The 21,455-nt window shown below is 45.4% G+C and overlaps 3 protein-coding genes across 5 annotated transcripts; 1 reads left to right on the top strand and 2 right to left on the bottom strand.

Annotated features, from left to right (window-relative positions):
• Nucleotides 1-421: 421 nt before the first annotated feature.
• On the top strand, nucleotides 422-6,965 carry mlec (malectin). Of its 2 annotated transcripts, none has more exons than XM_084467774.1 (6): nucleotides 422-611; nucleotides 1,062-1,282; nucleotides 1,919-2,097; nucleotides 2,321-2,497; nucleotides 3,323-3,380; nucleotides 3,502-6,965. In XM_084467774.1, the coding sequence occupies exons 2-6, from the start codon at nucleotides 1,075-1,077 to the stop codon at nucleotides 3,753-3,755; spliced, it is 876 nt and encodes a 291-aa protein (XP_084323900.1). In that variant the 5' UTR covers nucleotides 422-611; nucleotides 1,062-1,074; the 3' UTR covers nucleotides 3,756-6,965. The 2 variants fall into 2 exon arrangements, with proteins under 2 accessions (XP_084323900.1, XP_084323901.1); XM_084467775.1 differs by having other exon boundaries at nucleotides 427-509.
• Nucleotides 6,966-10,520: 3,555 nt separating this feature from the next.
• Nucleotides 10,521-16,674, bottom strand: hps4 (HPS4 biogenesis of lysosomal organelles complex 3 subunit 2). Of its 2 annotated transcripts, none has more exons than XM_084468038.1 (12): nucleotides 16,461-16,674; nucleotides 16,208-16,298; nucleotides 15,903-16,046; nucleotides 15,700-15,807; nucleotides 15,418-15,534; nucleotides 14,943-15,037; nucleotides 14,778-14,850; nucleotides 14,247-14,371; nucleotides 12,954-13,641; nucleotides 12,388-12,514; nucleotides 11,701-11,812; nucleotides 10,521-11,315 (listed from the first exon to the last, which is right to left on the bottom strand). In XM_084468038.1, the coding sequence occupies exons 1-12, from the start codon at nucleotides 16,487-16,489 to the stop codon at nucleotides 11,144-11,146; spliced, it is 1,881 nt and encodes a 626-aa protein (XP_084324164.1). In that variant the 5' UTR covers nucleotides 16,490-16,674; the 3' UTR covers nucleotides 10,521-11,143. The 2 variants fall into 2 exon arrangements, with proteins under 2 accessions (XP_084324164.1, XP_084324163.1); XM_084468037.1 differs by having other exon boundaries at nucleotides 14,247-14,374.
• Nucleotides 16,675-17,041: 367 nt separating this feature from the next.
• Nucleotides 17,042-19,719, bottom strand: cox6a1 (cytochrome c oxidase subunit 6A1). Its single transcript, XM_084467634.1, has 3 exons — nucleotides 19,589-19,719; nucleotides 18,852-18,994; nucleotides 17,042-17,351 (listed from the first exon to the last, which is right to left on the bottom strand). The coding sequence occupies exons 1-3, from the start codon at nucleotides 19,692-19,694 to the stop codon at nucleotides 17,262-17,264; spliced, it is 339 nt and encodes a 112-aa protein (XP_084323760.1). The 5' UTR covers nucleotides 19,695-19,719; the 3' UTR covers nucleotides 17,042-17,261.
• Nucleotides 19,720-21,455: the final 1,736 nt, after the last annotated feature.

Consider the following 21,455-nt stretch of genomic DNA (forward strand, 5'->3'; position numbering starts at 1 on the left):
CCTGACCATGGGGGCGGGCCTTGTCCTCTGGACTCCGCCTCCTGCGTCTTATGATACCAGAAAAGTCGATAAAGCGAATGAATGGGAGCTTTCACTTTTCAGTTCACATTAGTAGAGACGAAATCGAAGTATAGGACTTTATAAAGATGAAATGATTTGTCCCTCAACGTTGATACAATATGGTTTTCCAAAATATGTATTTCTAATCTTATAATGTTTTAATTTAATATAATTGTAAAAGGCAAACCATAACATGTCCGTTTCCTATTTATGGTAATTTGCACGCACTACGGTGGGTAATTAATATAGGATATCTGATTGGATAGAAAGGCTGTCACTTATTAGGAACAGTAGCTAGCAAGTTAGGTAGCACTGCCCCTTCCCCGCTGTAGCTAGCAGCTAGCTAATGGTTGAATGCACATTGAATGAAAGTCAACGTCAGTTTATTACAGTGAGACGACCAGCGATCAAATAAGAGCTGCGAATTGAGTCATCGTAGGCTATACGCTGTAGGTAGCTAGCCAGTCTGGTTTTTTTTCTTTAATAAGAGATACGATTACAAATTGCAGAAAAATATAGGTTGACTCCAGTCTTGAAAAACGAAGGTAAAGGTAAGTAAGACATTGGACGTTTCGGTGTCGCTTCCACAGCCCGGTGGGTGAGACAGGTGACGTTAGCCGTCGGAGGCACCGACACGACAAACTTATTACACGTGTCCGTTTTAACCCGGCTAACTGTGGGCTAACGGCGGTATGTCGTGCCGGTGGAAGTCATTATTTCATACATTATTTCCTGTTTTCGGGCCGACGATTTCTGCCGGCGACTCGTAGTGTTTCCATTAGCATGTGGGCTATCGAGATCATGTTACATCCAGGCGTAAAGTCATCCTGACAGGGGGGGCTAGCAACAAACGCTTGACATCTGTTTTCATTGGGACTCGGAAATCATTCGGGGAAGCTGTGCATACTGCAAAAAAAAAAAGACCTCTAGCTACTAGCTAGTCCTCCAGCTCCAGTGGGCAGTGCACCGACACAGGCTGTGTGTTTCTCCCGGCGTCCTAGGACCGAGCTCCGCATGGCCACGCAGCGAGCCACGGCGCCCTGGGCTGCCTGGCTGGGGACCGCGGTGCTGTCGCTGCTAGCGTACCGGTGTTGGGCTGACGGCGGGGGGCCCAGCCTCGCCGAGCGAGTTATATGGGCAGTGAACGCCGGAGGGGAAGCGCACACAGACATGCACGGCATCCATTTCAAAAAGGATCCCTTGGAAGGGAAACTCGGAAAAGGTGAGTGCATGACAACCGGCGACGTGCTCGTATTGACACGTGCTTTATTCGAATGGGTGATTTTAAAACGTGATGTTAATTGCATGCACAGTGGCTGGCTTCCTCGTAGGAATGTATTGCAGTTTTTCGAGCAGCAGTGCCATCGTGGTTTCCGCATTTAATCAGAAGCCAATGACAAGTCATCACAGCCTGCTTTGGCTCCGCCTCTCGCGTGGCTGGGGAGGAAGTGGACACTACAGGTTTTCTCATTTGCTTCAGGACTGAAAAGATTGTGTGCTTAGCAAAACTAGAAATGACCATCAATGAGAAGATAAGAAAAGATACGAACAGAACGACAGGGATTATGTACACTTCAGTACTATTTTTCAGGATTAGTGCTAAGCAACCGACAAAAGGCGAAAACATTTTAAATCAGAATTCTAGAGTTCATTAAATGAATGTTTATAAGTAAGCATTGCCTTCTTATCATAAACATGCATTTTGCAGCTAGCCAAATGCATGAAAACAACTCTTAAAAACACTAGTTTGAATGAAACATCTATCAATCCTGTAACCACTTTTGTGTGCTCTCATTGGGTGAATGAGTGTGGAATTAATGTAAAAAAAATAATCCGCTTCTTACTTCCCACCTTCTAGCCTCTGACTACGGCGTGCGCCTGCCTATTCTGCGCTCGAGTCCAGAGGACCAGGTACTGTACCAGACGGAGCGCTACAACGAGGACACCTTCGGCTACGAGGTGCCCATCCGAGAGGAAGGGGACTACATATTAGTCATGAAGTATGCAGAGGTCTACTTTGCTCAGTCTCAGCAAAAGGTAGGCTATTTATAAAAAAAAAAGTGTCTTATTCAAACCCCGTAGCACCTCTTCATCTCTGTAGATAGTCTTTTAACAAGATGGTTGTGTATATTATATCGATCCAACCACACAGGGAATATTCAAAGCAGCTTTCAGTATATTTAGTATATTTCAGTCTCTCAAAACTCTTTCGCTTTTCGAGTTGCGGTGGAGCTCATTCTCTTTTGATCTACGTTCACAGGTGTTTGACGTGCGCCTCAACGGCCACGTTGTGGTGAAAGATCTGGATATCTTTGAGCGCGTGGGTCACAGTACGGCCCACGACGAAATAGTCCCCTTCTCCATCCGCCGGGGCAAGCTGAGCGTGCAGGGAGAGGTCTCCACCTTCAACGGCAAGCTCAACGTGGAGTTTGTTAAGGTGAGAGGTTTGTTTTGTGTGTCTTGGCTATACGCACGTCGGCGGAACACTCCTCTTTGTAAGGCCTTGACGTGGCCACCCTGCGAGTGAGCGTCCAGGTGTTGATGGGGCTAAAGAATACCCCAGGCTCTAGAGAAATGAGGAACTGTACTGTACCTACTGTACCTAAGTTTCATGTTGGCCTTCCTGTTTCTGTGGGTATCTGTTTTGGTTCCTACACATGCAGGTGAGGAAAGCCATATTCAAATACTGAAATAACGGCTGAATACAAATGAATATTAACATTTACATATCCAATATTTGCTGTGTCTGAAGATGCAGGTTCAGCTCTGGTTATTCCCGCCCCCGAGAAGCTATCAGAGGGACTTTTCTTTTTTTTAAGTCCACAAATGTATTCCCAGCAGTCAATATTCACACGCTCAGGGAAAGGTGACGGCTCTGACCATCTGCATTCAACCAGTCATTTGTACTGTTTGCAAGCGCTATGCTAAGTATTACAGGAGAATCAACTAGATTATCTCAGTGGGCCACCCATCCTTGACGGCCTAGACTTTGTGGGCTAACTGGAAAATGGGTTGGGTTCATAGACTAAACTCTCATGTACTTTGGGATGGAAAAGTCAGAGGACCTGGTGGCGTAGGTTTGTTGTGAGGCCTAATATAGTCAAAGTACAAAAATAGCTACAAAAAAGAATTTATTTATTTAGAGAGTGTTTTTCTTTTTGACATGAGTTTACACAGGGAAGGATAAGCGCACTGATAAAGATGGCCCTATTTGAATCTACAAGTGATGTTTTACTAACACTGTCCCTATTGTGTTTTTTAGGGTTATTACGACAACCCCAAGGTGTGCGCTCTCTACGTCATGAAGGGAACCCTAGAAGGTGAGCCCCCATAACACATTCGGCGGAGCGAATCCTTGCTCAATAATAACACATTAGTGACAAAATGCTCTTCCTACATTAACTACATCTTTTTTTTTTTCTTCTTTTTTTTCCTCCATAGATGTACCGAAGCTCCAGCCCCACCCGGGCCTGGAGAAACGCGAGGTGGTGGTGGAGGAGGAGGAAGAGGAGGAAGACCCCGAGGTAGGGGAGGAGAGCGGCAAGAAGAGCACCTCCGCAGCGCCCAAGAACCGCGTCCAGTCAGGGCCCCGGACACCCAACCCCTATGCGGCCGACAACAGCAGCCTCATGTTCCCCATCCTCGTGGCGTTTGGCGTGTTCATCCCCACACTGTTCTGCCTGTGTCGGCTCTGAGCACCTGGCGACCAGAGGAGGAGAGGTGGCGGGGACAGGGCTAGGGCAGGGGGCTAGACGGACAATTAATGGGACAGCGAGAGAGACGGAGTGAGGGAGGGAGACAGAGAGAGAGAGAGACGCCATGAGATGAGTTGAAGATGACATTACTGCTGCAAAAGCATACATACAGGAGACGGAGGCAGCAGGATGGTTTTGTTCTCAATTGTTTTTTTTGTTTTTTTTTAACTTGGTGAAGGTGCAAACCAGTTACCAGGGTGTGTTTCTGTTTTGGTTTTGCAAGGAAACTGTAAGGGGAGGCGGTTACCATGGGATTTTACTGTTGAATGTGTACGTGCTGGGGTGATTGTGTTCAACATCCATTGGCGCTGGCCCTGAACAAACGTATATCTTTCTCACCAACACAAGACGTGGCAAGATCTAGAGATATCTGTCTAAGTTGAACACCACATGTTTTCTTGAGTTGTGCAAAACATGGGTTACGGTTGTGGACCTATGTTCTAGTGCTGGGTGCAGTAACTCAAACATTGGACACTTGCTTTGCATTAGTTTCAACACACACTCACTGAACTCAAACTTCTAAAGGAGAACAAATGGGGTGTTTTAACAGAAAGCACAGTAATTGGCAAATGAGAATTCAGTGGCCATTTGATACTGTTCATATTTAATTTGTGAATGTTTTTGGCTCTCTGTAGTGTGCTCCCGATTATATAACGGTGTACAATCACATTGACCAGGATCCTTCCCTACACCTCTCAGTGGTTATTCATGGAGTCTATACTCCCTGTCATCTTGATTACAAGATGCTTGTATTCTTTTACACACACAAAAACAGTTGGGCATCAAAAATCTGTTCTGTCCTTGACAAACAAAATTTGAGACCAGTTATTACTTTTGATTTTATTATTTTTTATCTTAGATGGAGCTATAAACTATGAAGTTATTAAAAAGTTGCATAAACTTTTTTTTTTTTTTTTAGGGCAATCCTTATTCAGGTTCCTGAATCGCATTGGATGAGTGGCCATATTTCCATTGATGTTTGATTGGATTACGTTGCCAGTACTGTCCTTACCTTCACATTGCATTGACAGCTCTGAGTGCTACATGGACACTGCCTTGTTTTGCCGATATAAGCACACGCCTTCCATTTGTTTCACCAAAGAAACATTTGTTATTTAATGGAGGAGTTGTTTAGCATTCAGTCCCCGTAAACCTGATCAAGGTGTGTGAGTGGAATCCCAGGATGAGCATGCTTAGACGTATGCCCACCATTTAATTATTTATAAAAGGATCGATCTAAATGAAAACAAGCTGCTCGCCAGTCTTAAAACAATGTTGCCAAGCTTTTCTAAAAGTAGTCTTAATTGTTTCGTCTTTTTGTTTGGCGTTGTGGAAATGGGACAGTTGATCTGAGTTGCGGACATGACGGTGCTGATCAGGGCTATGAACTGAACACAATTATTTATTTAGGGACTGGTGGCGCAGCGATTAGCAATGCTGCCTCGCTGGCTGGACGTCCGGGGCTCGACTCCGACTGCAGGCTGTCGACTGCCTGTGTTTATTTTGGGTTGTCTCTGAGTGCCCCTGGTTACCGTGTCCAGTCCAGGGCCCTTCGCAGGCCACTGGCCCCCAGAGCAGCCGTCGGGGTCCCATCTCTCAACCACAGCTGAACCAGGGCGATCGAAAATGAATAGTATGTGCTTTGATAGACCTAACAGGGTCTGTCCCGCGGGGTATGGTGAACATCATTCACTGTTGGGCCATGCTTCCTTTTTATACATCAAATCTGGTCCCATTGAACGTTTTGGGGTATTTTTTGTTTTAACGGTGAGGTATAGGGGGGAAAAAACGGAATAATTTAAAACCAAAACGTTGAGGTTGACTTATTTTTAATTTTTCATTACTCCTGCTTTAATCTTTTATGTTGCCATGCCTGTGAGGTGTGCACTGGAAGCATGTGTATCATGTGCACTTTGGGAGATGGCTCAGCTGTGGGGTTTATTAGTGGAGACCCTCTGTGTGTGTTCTGAGCACTAGTAGTGTCGCTGGTGGTCCCTGGGTGCTGTCAGATCCTCAGTCCCCTTGCATGGACCCTGGAGACAGACGAAAGCCTTTACTGTGTCTGCCTCTTTCTGGTAGACCTAGTGGGCCACCTCCTCCCTCTCACCATGGGTCATGTCTGCACATACTTAGCACCTGGACGGCGGCAGCCCCCTGGGGTTCTTCTACAGTAACTGAAGACGGGGTTTCTCCCGCTCCGTTGGCGAACAGTGGTTTTTATGTATCACATTACTTCCATTAAGTGCTAAGCTCTCCTCCAAGAAGGATGAATGTTGTAACTTTGCCTGTATACCTTTCCTGTCTTCAAAATCCTCAAGACTGTTCTCCTATTGGTTTGGCTCTACGTTGACAAATGGTCCAGGTCCCATGTATTCCCTTCCACCCCTCAATCCCGCTACCCTGTTTATTGCTGCCACAAAAAAAAGTAGTTTTTCCATGTCTGTTTGTTATTGGCGTTTTGTTTATTTGGCGGGGGTGGTGTTTTTTGTTTTTAAGACTTACCTAATGCGAGCACCTTTTTCTTTCCCTTAAAGGATGCAAGAAGTTAATTTAATTCAGCACCAAAGTCACCACTTTGTTTAAGAAATCAAATCTTTTTACACGGTTGCGTGTGTATATAAGGTACAAAATATTTTTTTTTATAGCGTAAAAGTAGTCACCCTTTTTTTCTGTTTAATAAAAAAAAATGATGTAACTCTTTCCATTATTTGTTTTTCTATCATGTTAAAACAAACATGAGGCCTTTTTGCTGAAGTTGAAGTATTGTTGGTACGAAATAAATCTTACGAAAAATTGCCAGATGGTGGAAACCCAAAAGAACAATAAGAAAAGTAAAATATTTGAATCTTCCGATCTAGTATGTTTTAAATGTTAATTTTATCAAGAGCGGGGCTAGTCTGGAGAGATGTTGATTCATGCTCAGATGTTTATGTTTTGAATTGTTTCCTCAGGATCTTTCTTTAATTTGTTTTTATTTGTTTAACCTTTTATTGGTGTTGTTTTGCACTGCCTCATTTTATCAGATCACGTGTCATTCTGTGTATGTTTTTTTTTTCTTTGTTGCCTTGATTATTGAATACATTGTGCTTTGCCACCATGTTGCTTTGCGTCCCTCCTTTGTTGCCCTAACATTACATGAGTCTGTCCTTTTTTCTGTTGCTTTTCTTTTTCACCTAGATGTTTATGACAATGCTCCGCCCCATAGTGTGAGGGAAGCTCAGTACAGCAACATACATCAAAATACTCCAGTGCTGCAAAGGATAAAACTTATTTTTTTAAGGAGTAAGTAGCAGTTAAATAAAAGCAGTTTAAGTCCATCAGCAAATCAAACCCGCCACTGCCAGAGGATAATGTACTTGTAGGTGTCTTCAATTCTTTCAAAATGAGAGCAGAGAGAAGACCTTTTCTGTCTTCTAGCTCCAGATTCTTTCCAAAGAACAAACTTGATCACATTAGTCATATTTCAACAAAATATCCATGTATCTTCTTGCTGTGGAATAAACTTGGAAGATTTTGGTATGTATTGCTTATTTTTGTTTTATAAAGCATCCATTACTTTAGTTTTTTTGCATTTTTTGATCAAATATTTTCAAATCTTATGTTCAGCAGTCCAAACTACATTATTGGATCCTAATATTGTAGTGGTTGGAGATGGTTTTAAAATGAAACCTTATCACCATCTACTCCCTGCTTATGAAACCAGTCCCACACCAGTCACAACTGGTTTACCATCATGTATCTCTCAGTGTATGAAAGAGAGCCAAAACAAGAGTCCCATACAGGACAGACAAATGGCCTCCTCAGATCTGGATGCAGAAGGACTATAAACATGGCCTCAAAGACCTCTGCTCTCACTCACTGATGTTGCAAATCGGGGGAAATGTGGATAAATGCTGTCTCTTTTTAATAAATGTGCTATTTTATCAAACTTTTGTTTCTGCTGTTATTTACATTGGTGGATATTTACTTGTGTGTATGGATTGATCTTGATTACCAGATTAACATTTGTATTGAATTAACCTGTGTCAAACCTAAGAAATGTTTATTTTCCTACCTTTCATCTGAGCTCCACTGCCTTGTTTTAATTATTAATGGTGAATGTTCTGATGTTATGCTGCGTTCCAGGGACACTTTTTAGCCCGCAAGGAACGAGCTGGAACTGGGAGTACATCGATCTGGTACGAGTTCACGGGTGGTAAGTTGCGGGTTTGACTGCCGTTCCAGGGCACTTTCACGAGTAGAAGGTTGTGAAAACACGGGTTACGGGTTGCCTGGAACGCACCATTAGGATTCTAGCATTCAACCGTATTGCCTTGTGTTTGTCCAGGAGCTGATCCCCGCCACATCCACCTGCTAACCTCAAAAACAAATAACAACCTGCTGCTCCATAGCTTTTCACATATATTTATTATTGTAACTGCAACATAATACAATCTGATCCTTTCATAAAATTTACGAAAATATACATTTTACACATAACCCTAACCCTTTTATAATGGCATAATAAATCCAAGAAAATTTATGTAGGACCACCAAATAGTTAGTATATGAAATATACACTATTTACAAACCAATTACACATGAATAAAAGTACCATAAACACATTCATAAATAATATATCTGCCATCGGTGAAGTGCATTACTTTGCCCGACATTGTATGCATGTCGGTGTCTTGTAGTCCCAGCAGAGAGAGAGAGAGAGAGAGAGAGAGCCCGACTGTCACTCCACTCCATGAAACCAGACCAGAGTCTTTAACACAAGCTCCATGTGTCCAATACACTCGTTTTCAGTACGAAATAGCGATGAAGGGCATGTGTGAGAGGCGCAGGCCTGCGTGCTCACAGGCCAGGCCCGGGCCCCGGCCCTCATGGCTGCAGCTGAGGGCCAGACCCACCTCCAGGAGAGGGGCTGGTGGCCTGCGGCTCGGGCCTTCCCCCCACACATCATCCTCATCAGTGCCCCGCAGAGACTGCTGGCCTGGTGCTTGTGGGGGACCCCCCCTGGATCGCACCCCCCACCGCAGCATGTTCATCAGGCTGGAGGCTCCTCCTGCAGCTGCAGTGTCCGCCAGCCCCTGGAAGAGGGGCAGTAGGTCCACCTTGAGCTCCATCGTGTCCCCCCGTGGCCACACCTCATACCTGGGGGGTTGGGAGGGAGAAGAGGGTTTAGAAAGTGTTCTCTTTCACAGCCTTTGTGCTGAGTTTTCTGTGTGTGTGTGTGTGTGTGTGTGTGTGTGTGTGTGTGTGTGTGTGTGTGTGTGTGTGTGTGTGTGTTTGTCAATAGGTAGAAATGGGTCCATGAGTGATACCATTTTGTTGACAGTAAACACGCTCTGCCTTTACCTTGTGGGGAGATTGAGCTTCGCCAGGAACAGCAGCGCAGGGTGAATGGAAAGGTGTTGTGGGTTGAAAATCTGCAGATGAAGTTCAGCTCGCACTATGGGCATTGATAGCACATCTGGGCTTAGGAGGAACTCTGCGTGTGCACCTGGGGGGGGGGGGAACAAAAATGCGTGTTCATTCCTCAAATCAATCATGTAGGGCTGAACAGGGTTTTTTGCCCATATAAGCACAATAAGGCCTAATAGGTCATCTGCAACTTAGTTGAATGGTGCGTAACGTTACGTCTACTTCTTCTTACCTTCGCGCAAGTGTCCTTGGATGCCTTTTACGTTTCTGCACAGGAACCCTTCCTGACAGCAGCGATACGTCCGTCGGACGAAATTAAAAAGCGACTTCCCTGGGAAAACCGCGCTTCGAGGTCCTCCCTGAGCGAACGACCGGACGCGGAGGCGCAGTAACGTGGCGCCTTCCGCGGGCTGCTCGCTGCTCTCCCTCCAGGGAACGGTCAGCTCCGCGCAGGGTTGCCGGTGCGCATCCATCACCTCCCTCTTCCATCTCTTCAACATGTGCAAACGCGGGTTCGACCTGTAGATTTCCTCTCCGGTGTGTGGTAACGGTGACATATATTCCCTCGTGTCACCTAAACGATCCATAAGTCCACTGGCGCTTGTCACCACCGTCAAGAAACACAGTAGGGTCCGGGGGCACGCCATGGCGACTTCTCAGGGGCCTCTTCCTAGGGGGAAACTTTGTGGGGTTGTGCGATGACTTGGAGTTGCCCCTGTGGCTAGCCTATATATCTCCAACCACAATGGGGGACACTTGCTACTTAGAATTTGAATCCTGGCCCTCGTCATTGTCCCTCCCCTCTTTTTGTTCAGGTTCTTCACCACCCATTGACCCCCCACTGCTCTCTCCTAATGCGCGTGCATAATGACCCCCCGCCGCGTCCTCATAATGCGCGTGAATAATGAGGCGCCGGGGAGCGACCGCCTCCTCCATTCACATTCAGCCGCTCGGCTAATGACAGCCATTACGCTACAAGCCTCTTGTACTGGCCGCATGTGAGGTTGCGGAGACTCATTCTCATAACAGAAACTCATGATTAGGACTTTTAAATGTGCATTTTGTCCTACTTTTAACTTGCGCAAAGTCAAAAGACACAGATCCCTAACTACTCTTAAACATTCGCCTCCCACCCCGCCGCCATTCAGGTGACGTAGGTAAACAATGAGGGCCGCGGCCCGGTCTCATAGCGGGGCCTGATGAGGCGACGGGGCCCCTGTGGATCAAATACAAGCGGTTACAAAAAATAGCTCTATTGCAACTCCACAAAGCGGATTATTTATGTATTTCATTTATTTATTGACGTTTGGTTTCTAATAAAGGCGTGCAAAAGTCAACCTGTTCTTCTCGCAAAGCCTTGAAACTATTTACGAACGACACACAATGACATGTTGTCCTATGGTTGTTTAAGCTTAACACTTCATTTACATTAATAAATACTATTTAAACTCTGTTCAAGGTTAAGGTAATTAAAAAATCCATATTAATTAGCAAAATACATTGACAACATTGCGTTACGTTTATGCAATGCTCTTGGGATTTTATGAAGACGAGAAGCCACAATTAATTAGGCAGATAAAAGCATAATTAGCCTATTATGCTTCAATAAAACACGGAAAGAAAAAGTATAAGATTTCCATTTAACACACAAGGAACTGAACTGAAATTGCGGTCAGTTCAGGTTGGCAAAAGTTAACTTCACACCACTCTCTCCTCAAAATGTCAAAGCGGGCTTTCATCCAGAATTAGTTAGTCAAATCCTCCCCAGCAGAGATTAGCGGAAGCTACAAAAGAGCCTTGGGGACTCCTGCAGAGGTTGAAGCACCAGCTTTCACCTCCCGCGTAACACTGTGATCAGAGCGCCCCCCCACCCCCCACCCCCCACCCCCCACCCCCTCCCCCGTCAGCGGCGGGGGGGGTCAGAGGAGGCTGACCCCGTGCTTGAGCAGCCTGTGGCGGGCCTTGCTGGGCAGGGTGAAGGCCGTGTCCTGGTGGTTGGGGACCCCCGAGTTGCGCAGCGCCCCGCCGTGCTGCAGGAAGTAGGTCTCCTGGGCCACGCTGCGGGTGGCGTACACCGCCGTCCGGGCGCTCCTGAGACACGCGCGCACACGCACACGCACACGCACACGCACACACACACACACACACAGTTTTAACACAGAGTTTTAAGGTGGGCGGAATGGCCCCCATGGTAGCTAAATGCTGCCATGGTGGACAGATATATACAATAAGTGAAGTTTGATTACTGAGGGCAGTAAGGGAACAGTTCCCATGGCTACCCTGTGACATCTTGTGACAACAGACACAACCCAAGTGTTCAATAATCCACAACCCCCCACTCCCCAACACACACACACACACACACACACACACACACACACACACACACACACACACACACACACACACACACACACACACACACACACACACACACACACACACACACACACACACACAGCTGTGCCTTGCTGACCTGATAATGGCCTCCTGCAGAGCGCCACTGTTACAGAAATGCGTGTGTAGCAGCGATGTGGCTCGGACAAAGGAGTGGTCCTGCTCTCCCCCGGCCCGACCAGACACGTTGGCTGCAGGGAGACACAACAACAAGGGGGTCTCTACTGGGAACGCTGCGGCTGGGCACACACATGCTTACACGTTACATAGAAGAACAGAAGAACAATATGAAGCACACATTGGAAATCTAAAATACCCTACATGGTTTTACAAAACCCCTTTGAACTATGAAAGGAGGGAAAACCCCTTAACTATGAAAGCAGTGAAAACCCCTTAACTAGGAAAGCAGTGAAAACCCCTTAACTAGGAAAGGAGTGAAAAACCCTTTAACTAGGAAAGGAGTGAAAACCCCTTTATTTGGAAAGGAGTGAAACCCCCTTTAACTAGTCGACTAATCGAATAAAGATAACTGAATAACACACACACACACACACACACACACACACACACACACACACACACACACACACACACACACACACACACACACACACACACACACACACACACACACACACACAAAACTGAGAACAGTGGGGATAAACTGAAATACAAAGAAGGTAACTGGGTCACACAAATTCAGGGTCATACACAAACGATCATGACTTCTATGATCAAATAATGATCAAAACATAAAAAAACTCACTTGTCAGGGTGTTCTGAATGCAGTCGTAATGAGCAAAGACGTAGGGCCCCTGAAGACCAGGGGGCCCGGGGGCCACCGTCCTCAGGTGGGCCTCCAGTCCGTTGAGGGACGCCAGGCTGCTGTGATACTGGACACAAGAAAAACACAAGGGGCGGGGCTTACCAGCTGATAAATATCAACATTAGCACGATAAAGCTGAACAACTGTTACTTTATACTTTATCTCTGAGGTGAGGAGCCCCTGAACTCAGCGTTTGGGGTTTGGGTTAACTCGTTAACCAAGTTTGTAAATCTAATCTAAGTTAAGCTGAGCAACAAATGGGCCGTCCCCCGCAATAGAAGGTTCCTTAATCTGCATTTTAAAGCAGAAACATGAGACATTTGTTTCTTATAGTTAACTGCAGACTCTTTTCCGTTTAATCAACATGCTGGCGATAACCTAGGTGTGGCGCGGCGTAAATGCACGCTGCCGCGAACACAGTCGCGCAAAAAGTTGCGACGCTATTAAAGTCCCGCCCCACTGCGCCTCCTCAAAGGGAGGAGCGCCGTTAACGTGAACACGCTCACCACCTCCTCCAGGGCCTCCGTGTCTCCCTGGAGGCGGGGCTCCACCAGCAGGGCCAGTACCAGGCCCTTCACCCTGTGCTGGTACAGCGCCATGGGGACCACCGTTCTGTCCCCTGCTCCGGGAGGACCACCACCATCGCCGCCGCCGCCGCCACCGCTGCGCCGGCCGTCCCCGCTGCCTCCGGAGGCTGCCCTGCCTCCTGGAGACCCCTCCCGCTCCGGGGTCCGGCGGCCGGCCGGCGGCGGCGGCGGCGGCGGCGGCGGGTTCTCGAGGGCGGAGGCGTGGGCGGCGGGCGGCGGGGCCTCTCCCTGGAGCTCCCCCCGGCTGGCGTTTCCGTCCGGGCTGTGGAAGCTGTAGTAGCACGACTTTTCCAGCGCGCTGTCTTCCTCCTCCTCCTCCTCCTCCTCCTCCTCTTCCTGGCCGCCGCTCCGAGGCCCCGTTTGGTTTGTGAGCGGGGACCGGGGCGAGGCTGGGAACAGCAGGGGCTTGATGGTCGGCGTCGTAGCGGCCCTCTGCTCCGCTCCCCGGCTCGGCACCGGCGAGAGGGGGGGGGCGTCCGGCCTCGTGGGCGCGCCGGGGGGCTCCGGCTCCGGGTCGGGGATTGACTCCGTCGACGGCGTGTCCGATAAGGTTCTGGACAGACGGGTCCTCCGCGGCCGGCTGCCCTGGCTGGGAGTGGAGTGAGGTCTAGAGGGCAGAGGCGGGCAACACAGGAGGGTCAGGGGGCTAGTGGAACCAGGGTCTGGGTCTGGGTTCAAACCCCAATGTTCACAGTCGAACTGTAGGCCTCGTTGAACCAGATGCTTTACCTGTTTATGAATGACGCATATATCCCAAAATAATTTATCCAGAAATATAAGAGTCTTACTTTTACTGCTACATAATAGTAATAGTTTTTATTTAAAGAAGCCTTCCCTGCTATTGCTAAGCACATTGTGTCCACTTCATGAACTGATAAAAGGTAAATGTTCTCATGACTACACCTGTCAGAACAGGACCCTTATGTAAAACAACCAAATAAACTCAACTCAATATCCCAGTAGGCTGTAATAGTTAACATTCATGTCCTGACTTGGAAAAACATTATGCATCCCATTCTAGTAAAGACTTGAATAGCACTCGTCAAGTTCGGATATGGGGGGATTTTTATATTCAGTCTTTCTTTAAGTTATTATTTTATGATAAACTACACCACAAAAGCCCTATCTCTGTGGTAATGAAATGGTTTAGTTATTCAGCTTCCCTCTATTATTTTAACAAAAGGGCCTCAGAAAGGGAAATGGACGGTCTACCTAGATTCTCTGTCCACAGCGGTGGAGCGCAGGTCTTGAAGTTCAGACAGGGTTAGATGCACGGTAGTGGAAGTCACAGCCCTGGAGAGAGGAGAACTGGAACTCACCCCGTTTGGTCTCCCATCCTGCTACCATAAAAAAGATTTATAAAATATTGAATAGAAAACATAGACATAGGATGTGATTTGAGGCTAAACCAGGGGACCGGATTCTATTGCAACGGGAAAAAAAGTGTTCATAACAAATGAGCAGAGCAAAATAATGAAGAAGTGAAATGTACAATAGATGCAGAGATATGATATCATTGGCACAATATACTGTACAGCATCAGATGTACTGGATAAATAAAACAAATAAGTTAATAAAATAAAAACATTTTGATCAAATAGTATTGAGCAAATTGATAATATTGTGTCCAAGAATGTGCTTTTGTCCACTTAGGACGACAGACACCACTAAGTAATGTCACACACACACACACACACACACACACACACACACACACACACACACACACACACACACACACACCTTATTGTAGGTTTGAGTCTCGTGGGCCATCACCCTCACTGTAAGACCTGGAGGCATCTGCGTGCTCACCACCCTGCGGATATGGGAACGTCAGTTACCCTGTCCATACAAACTCACGGAAATACAGCAGGTAATGTAACGTTGAACGGGAAAATTCCTGGTCACCTTCCACGAAACAAAATACAGCCTGCCAACACTAGAGGGCAGCGTTGGCAAGCCTGCAGAATGAGGGCAGCTTTCAGTAGCAGAAGAGGGTCAATCTGAAAACAAGCAGCAATATTAACTACCATTCAGTCACTGTACAACTGATGGTGACTTTAGGTAGATACATTATTCAATGGGCAGGTAAGGGTTAGGCCTTAGGGACTGGGGACATGGGGATCGAACCCAGGACCCTTTTGCTGGGTGTCAAACCCTAACCACTAGAATATCCCACGTTAATAATCGAAACATTTTTGGCTTATTTTTGGAAATCGGATATAGGAGTTAAGATTATTCTATACGTTGACATTTTGTTTTTGTTGTATCTGAAAGAGAAAGTATAAAATCTCAAATACTTATCGGTGAAAAGATCTGATGAAATATCTTGATCATGAACAGAGATATACTAGTAATCCCATTGTTTATAAGAGGCACGTACGTGGGTTGAGTCGATGGTCCGTAAGCAGCTGAAGATGTGGTGCAGCTCCGTGGATCCGGCCTGTAGGTAGAAGAGGTACCTGGACCAGCACAGAGCCAGCGTCTCCCTGCTGTTCGTCTGCAAGAGGAGAGAGTCGCACGGTCTGGAGCAGGACTTCAAAAGGTACTCTACATGGAACACCAACTATTCTGCTTGATCAATTAAAAAGTAGAATATCAACAAGCACTTTGCACTAGTTTATATTATACTTTTTAATTGATTTTAATCCGTTTAAGTTGTTACCTGGTAGCTTTGGCGGACGGGGCCGTTGTAGAAACAAAACAGCTTGATCAGTTGGTCCAGACGGTCACACATACTCACTGTCGGGAAGTCCATGGAGCAACCGAGAGCCTACATGCCGGACAGAAAGAAAATGATTTGAAACAAAAGGGATAACGTCCACTGTCCAGGGGGGGGGATGCAAAACATTCACATTAGAGGCTCACCCAAAAAAAGTCATCTTCCATCTTAATGGCAAACTTGCTGTGGCGCAGCCGGAGCACCCGGACGGGCGAGGAGGAGAGCTCGGACACGCAGCGGCCCACCCCGGCCAGCTGGCCACACAGCAGCTCCTGCTGATCAACGGGGGTCTGTGGGAGACACCCCAGCATCGTTAAAACCTCCCGCAGAAGAACACTGATCCAACAGGACGCAGCTCTGCACACTAAAAGACCACAATGCATTTAAATGGGTTTCTGATTAACACTATAAAGGGTATAGTCCTGGTGGTATTTCCATGCTTGAGTCAGACCTGCTCTGGGTAGAAGTAGCAGATGCCTTCCCTCGTAGGGTCGCCCTCTCCTTGGACCTTGGTTCCATCGTAGAGGAAAAAATAAGTGCACCTGTAAGAAGTAATAAATCATTAATTAAACGCACTCAATGCACATTTCCAATAATGGAGAATAGAATAGGAAACAGGCCCATTGTGGACTTAAAGTAACACGGCAGCCAAATACAAAACTTTAGTCTACGTTTAGCAAAGACGAATCAAATAAATAGCGCACCTCCCCGAGTCGGCCATCAGTTCAGCCATCACTGAGGAAAAGCTTTTTGGACCAATGTTTTCCCCTAACGTTACTGCCACTCAGTTTGCCATTGAAACGATGCGTCAAATGTGGATTAACGCATCACGATTACACCGACAACCATGAAACGTGGGCAAAGTAACACTTGAATAGATGCCAATCAACCCAGTACGGCTAAGTTAACAAATGCATTCGTTATCCTATTCTTTAGTAATTCCAACGTGAGACTGGAGCAAGTTTCAGGGCGAAAGCTACAAGAATGCAAGTAGTCACAAGCAGTGGTCATGTGAAAGTACGGCAAGCAAATGGGGCAAAAACAGTTTCGTACTACGCGCTATGAACTCGAGCAACCTCTGTAGTTATAAAGCGAGCATCGCCTCGGAAAGGTTTGGCATTCCTGAATCGGTTAATACCTTATATTTATGTGGCAATCACTTCTGAGAAAAAAAATGTTTACCTAAATGTGTGAATATAAAGTAATAACAAACATTTAAAATACATATACAATATACAATACCAGTTTGGGCAAATTACACACAAAAGGAAGAAAACACACGAGATCAGAGTTATTTATAGTTTATTTACGTTACGGTACATTTTAAGCAGACAGTTTGATTTGTGGTCCAGGACATTGGAACTGTTTGGAGTGCCCTACAGGAGCAGGAGCACAGAGGTAAACAGGATCTGAATGATTTAGTCGACTGCATTGGGAGGATGGTCCAAAGGAGACAATGAGGGAAACTGGTCCCAGTAGGATGGAGGTGTTGTGGGAGGAGGTGGTCACTCGTCATGTCCCTCATAGCCACCGGGGAGGGCGTTCACGTGGTCGTTGTGGAAGAGGGAGTGGTTGCCATCTCCCCAGGGAAAACGCTGGGAGGAGCAGAACACAAACACGTTACAGTAGAATCCAAAGTTATACTGTAAGGTTAATACTTCCCACTCTAGGTATTTGTTTGTACATTTATGCACTGAGCACACAGGTTCTTCTGTGTCCAACATTGTCATGCTATGAGTAGAGAACAGGTTAATTAAGCTTTGTCAACCCTACTAATTAGTCCGCTCAGTAGAACCCAAGTCAGTGACATTGTCATATCTTACATTTGTCAAGTAAGCCTGTATATGTTGATATCTGAATTGTGAAAAAGCAACGGGAACTATCCCAGACATGGTGTAACATTACCATAAACCGAGTAAGTATGTACATATATAAATAAACATGTATACATTACAAGTGTGGTATTACCATAAAAATAACTTTGATCAGGATGACATGTACGGATCGCTGCACGGCTTTATATACAGTACAGCAAAGTACCATATTTATATCAAACAGTAAAACTTTATCTCAGTGGGACATTTTAGCGGTATAGAACCGGTGCCTTTAAAAGGGGACATATTATACCACCAGGTGTGAGTGTGATTAGCCATTACAAGCCATTTTGAAAATGTGCCGCTTCTGACATCACAGGTGGGCGTGTCCACCTAGATGTGTAGATCACACTCACACCTGGTGGTATAATATGTCCCCTTTAAGGAAGACGCAACATCATGTAAGACAGCACTACAGAGTCAAACACGGGGAGAGTAAAGCCCTGTGAGATGCAGGCTGGTAATTGCATCCTATAAACTAGATGAATAATTTCATATTTATGAGATAAGAATTATGTTAAAGAAGGACATATATTAATTGTCCCATGACTTAAAATAAGGACGGCCTCTCTTGTGCATACGTTTTAGAGTCAAAAAACATTTAGGAGTATGTAACCGGAGCAAAGGTAGAGACGAAATACCGTGACAAACCTGAACCTGTATACATACATAAAACATAATTACATGTGATGCATCATACACACATGTAAGACGCATTCCTTTTTTTATTATAGTACACCATTGACTATGCAATAGAACCATGGTGCACTACAAGGTGTGTAAACTATATGAAGTGTATTTGGTGAAGACCTTGGTGGACTAGAAGGTGTGTAAACGATATAAAGTGTATCTGGTGAAGACCTTGGTGGACTAGAAGGTGTGTAAACGATATAAAGTGTATCTGGTGAAGACCTTGGTGGACTAGAAGGTGTGTAAACGATATAAAGTGTATCTGGTGAAGACCTTGGTGGACTAGAAGGTGTGTAAACGATATAAAGTGTATCTGGTGAAGACCTTGGTGGACTAGAAGGTGTGTAAACGATATAAAGTGTATCTGGTGAAGACCTTGGTGGACTAGAAGGTGTGTGTAAACTACATAAAGTGTATCTGGTGAAGACCTTGGTGGACTACAAGGTGTGTAAACGCTATAAAGTGTATCTGGTGAAGACCTTGGTGGACTAGAAGGTGTGTAAACATATATAAAGTGTATCTGGTGAAGACCTTGGTGCGGAGGCGCAGGTGGGTGTAGGGGACGAACTCGGGCTGCTCAGGGTGATGCTGCTGCATCTTCAGATACATGTTCAACATGCACACGGCAACGCCGGGCAGAGCCACCACAAAGCTCAGGATCTTCCATGTCCGGGCTAGTAGAGGGGGAGACAGACAATCACTCATTTCGGACTAAATAAATCAGTCAAAAACAAAAGAAATTGGGAGTTCAATTCGGGGAATACCGGATAAGGACAGAACTAGAGGATTGACCTTTATCCAACAACTATCACTTGAAACTATCACTTGAAACCAATGGCGTGCCAGGGTTTAGAGCCTCGGGTCTGGTGTGACTGTAGGTCATAGGCAGCAGTGTTAAAAACACATTGAAATCCTAATCCAAAACATACTGGACACTTTACCATTTATGTTATAATCATAAATGTTTAGGGCAAATGCTAGCATCATTTATACGGTCTTTTGGTTTAACCTTCAGGGATCCTATTGACTAATGTTGGTTTGAATATAGCATAGAATGAGGACAATAAGGTCAATATCAGTTAAAGCACTGCTTCAGTCTACTTCTGTAGCAGAGTGAAGCACAGAGTGACTGAGCTGCACTCTCCAAGGATATTAGCCTGCTAGCGCTAGCCACTAGCACTGCAAGGTCATCATTCAAAGGAATTGGCGTAATTCTAAGGTGACATCGACCAACACAACTTGTACTTTGAACAAAACTCCAAACTCACATGCGTTTTCGCCATGTCCGGCCGTAGCTGTAGCCGACAGCTGACGCCGCGATTGGCCGAAAGAGGACCTGAGCAGCGCCTGAGAGAGCTTCCCCAACGCAGCCATCTTCGTTTCTTGACCGATGTGTGAAGCGGAAGGCGATGTGAGAACGGAGGGTCACGTGTGAGATCGTTAAACTCATGAGATTACAAACCCCGCCCTCTAGCGTCAGCGAGAGCTATTTAGAGGGAAACGACCATGATGGCATCAACTATTTATAGTTTATTTATTAGTTTCACTGTAAAATAAATACTCCGCATAAACAGTATTATATAATATCCTTGTCCTGCAATGGGTCGGGTACCCACATAAAAGTTGTTAAAATGGGCGGATTGTGACGTCCGTTTTAGTCAACGATACAACACTTGACTGACTCCCAGCTGCGAAGAGACCTCGTCTGGTTCCAACAGCTGATCATTTGTCAGACGTGGAGCGGGGACTCAGCAATGACACTGCGCTGCCCGAAGACTGCATAAATCGAGTGAAAGCCACCCAAGGATGATCCTTTCGATGTTTTGGTGCGGATTTCATTTTGATCACGGATGACAGGTCGGATCTGGTGCTGAACTTTGCAGGTGCGGGCGGGGGTGGGTCTCAAAAAATGGATATGATTCATAAATAAACAAGTCAGACACCTTTAACAGAAAATCAATAGCCTCATTTGAACGGCTGCGACAGATATATTATATATAGATTATTTAGATATGATAGATGATATCTAAATATCAGATAGATAGATGAATATATGAATGAATGAATGATGAATATATGAAGGTGTCGAGACTGTACAGATTTGAAAAACTCTTTTAATTTACCAGGTTCATCACTCTTTTTCTATCTACCTATACATCCACTTATCAAACTATTTGAACAAAAGGCGAGCAGAGGCCTTGTCTCTAGCTTCTACTAGGGATGGGTCAGAATATTCGATTATTCGATTATTCGTTCCTGAGGGTCAAAGTCGATTTTTAACATTTGGACCGTTAACATTTTTTCCCATTCAAATAAACAAGAATTAACGGATGGAACTACTGTTGGTTCTGTAGCAAAATTATTAATCATGTGCAGAAAAACAATATACACAATACACAAGCATAAATATTAATATATATGCATACAACACAAACACTGATCACTGTTAAAGTTAGTTTTTTTGCGTTTAAGATATTAAGTGATTTCTTGCCGATGATCCATGGCTGCCTTTGTGAATGTCGGCACACATCGAATAATCGATTATTCGTTCATACCACCCACTGATTATTCGACCATGAAAAATTGGAGTTATTCACATCCCTAGCTTCTACAAAACCCTTCAAGAAGCAGTCCATATGCCCATGGGGATAACCACTGTATGGAATACTGTTCTAACCTATCACCAATCCCAAACCAACTGGAAAAGGCTTTGGGATAACATCCCAATTTGCTCACGAATTTGAACCACCAATTTATACACTTCAAATTAATCCATAGATTTTACTTAACCCCACGGAAACGCTGCCAGCTTCAACTTGCTTCTACCCCCATTTGTTCCTTATGTAACACAAAATCTATGGGAACATACATGCATGTAATGTGGGAGTGTCCTTCCGTTAACACTTTTTGGTCCCTAGTCTCTACCGCTCTTTCTACCATATTGGAAACCCGCATACCCTGTGCTCCTAATATCCTACTCCTAAATGATGATTCATCTCTTAATCTCACTTATCCAGAGAAGATTCTGGTAATGAGATGGAAGCCTCCCCATTCTCTTAGCATCAACCAATGGCACCTCAGCTTCTTGGATGTCCTCACATTGGAGCTTTCGATAGGCCGGATTAAGAATGCTAA

The sequence above is a fragment of the Micromesistius poutassou genome (assembly GCF_964030765.1).
Source record: "Micromesistius poutassou genome assembly, chromosome: 5".
Lineage (NCBI taxonomy): Eukaryota > Metazoa > Chordata > Actinopteri > Gadiformes > Gadidae > Micromesistius > Micromesistius poutassou.

Coding starts and splice junctions, on each gene's coding strand:
- cox6a1 (XM_084467634.1), bottom strand. CDS start 19,694: ATGGCTGCGTTGGGGAAGCTCTCTCAGGCGCTGCTCAGGTCCTCTTTC. Junction 18,995..19,588: donor CGGACATGGCGAAAACGCAT/GTGAGTTTGGAG, acceptor CCCCTCTACTAG/CCCGGACATGGAAGATCCTG. Junction 17,352..18,851: donor ACCTGCGCCTCCGCACCAAG/GTCTTCACCAGA, acceptor TGCTCCTCCCAG/CGTTTTCCCTGGGGAGATGG.
- hps4 (XM_084468037.1), bottom strand. CDS start 16,489: ATGGCTGAACTGATGGCCGACTCGGGGAG. Junction 16,047..16,207: donor GCTACTTCTACCCAGAGCAG/GTCTGACTCAAG, acceptor TGTCTCCCACAG/ACCCCCGTTGATCAGCAGGA. Junction 11,813..12,387: donor CATTCAGAACACCCTGACAA/GTGAGTTTTTTT, acceptor GTCTCCCTGCAG/CCAACGTGTCTGGTCGGGCC.
- mlec (XM_084467774.1), top strand. CDS start 1,075: ATGGCCACGCAGCGAGCCACGGCGCCCTGGGCTGCCTGGCTGGGGACC. Junction 1,283..1,918: donor GGAAGGGAAACTCGGAAAAG/GTGAGTGCATGA, acceptor CCCACCTTCTAG/CCTCTGACTACGGCGTGCGC. Junction 2,098..2,320: donor TTGCTCAGTCTCAGCAAAAG/GTAGGCTATTTA, acceptor CTACGTTCACAG/GTGTTTGACGTGCGCCTCAA.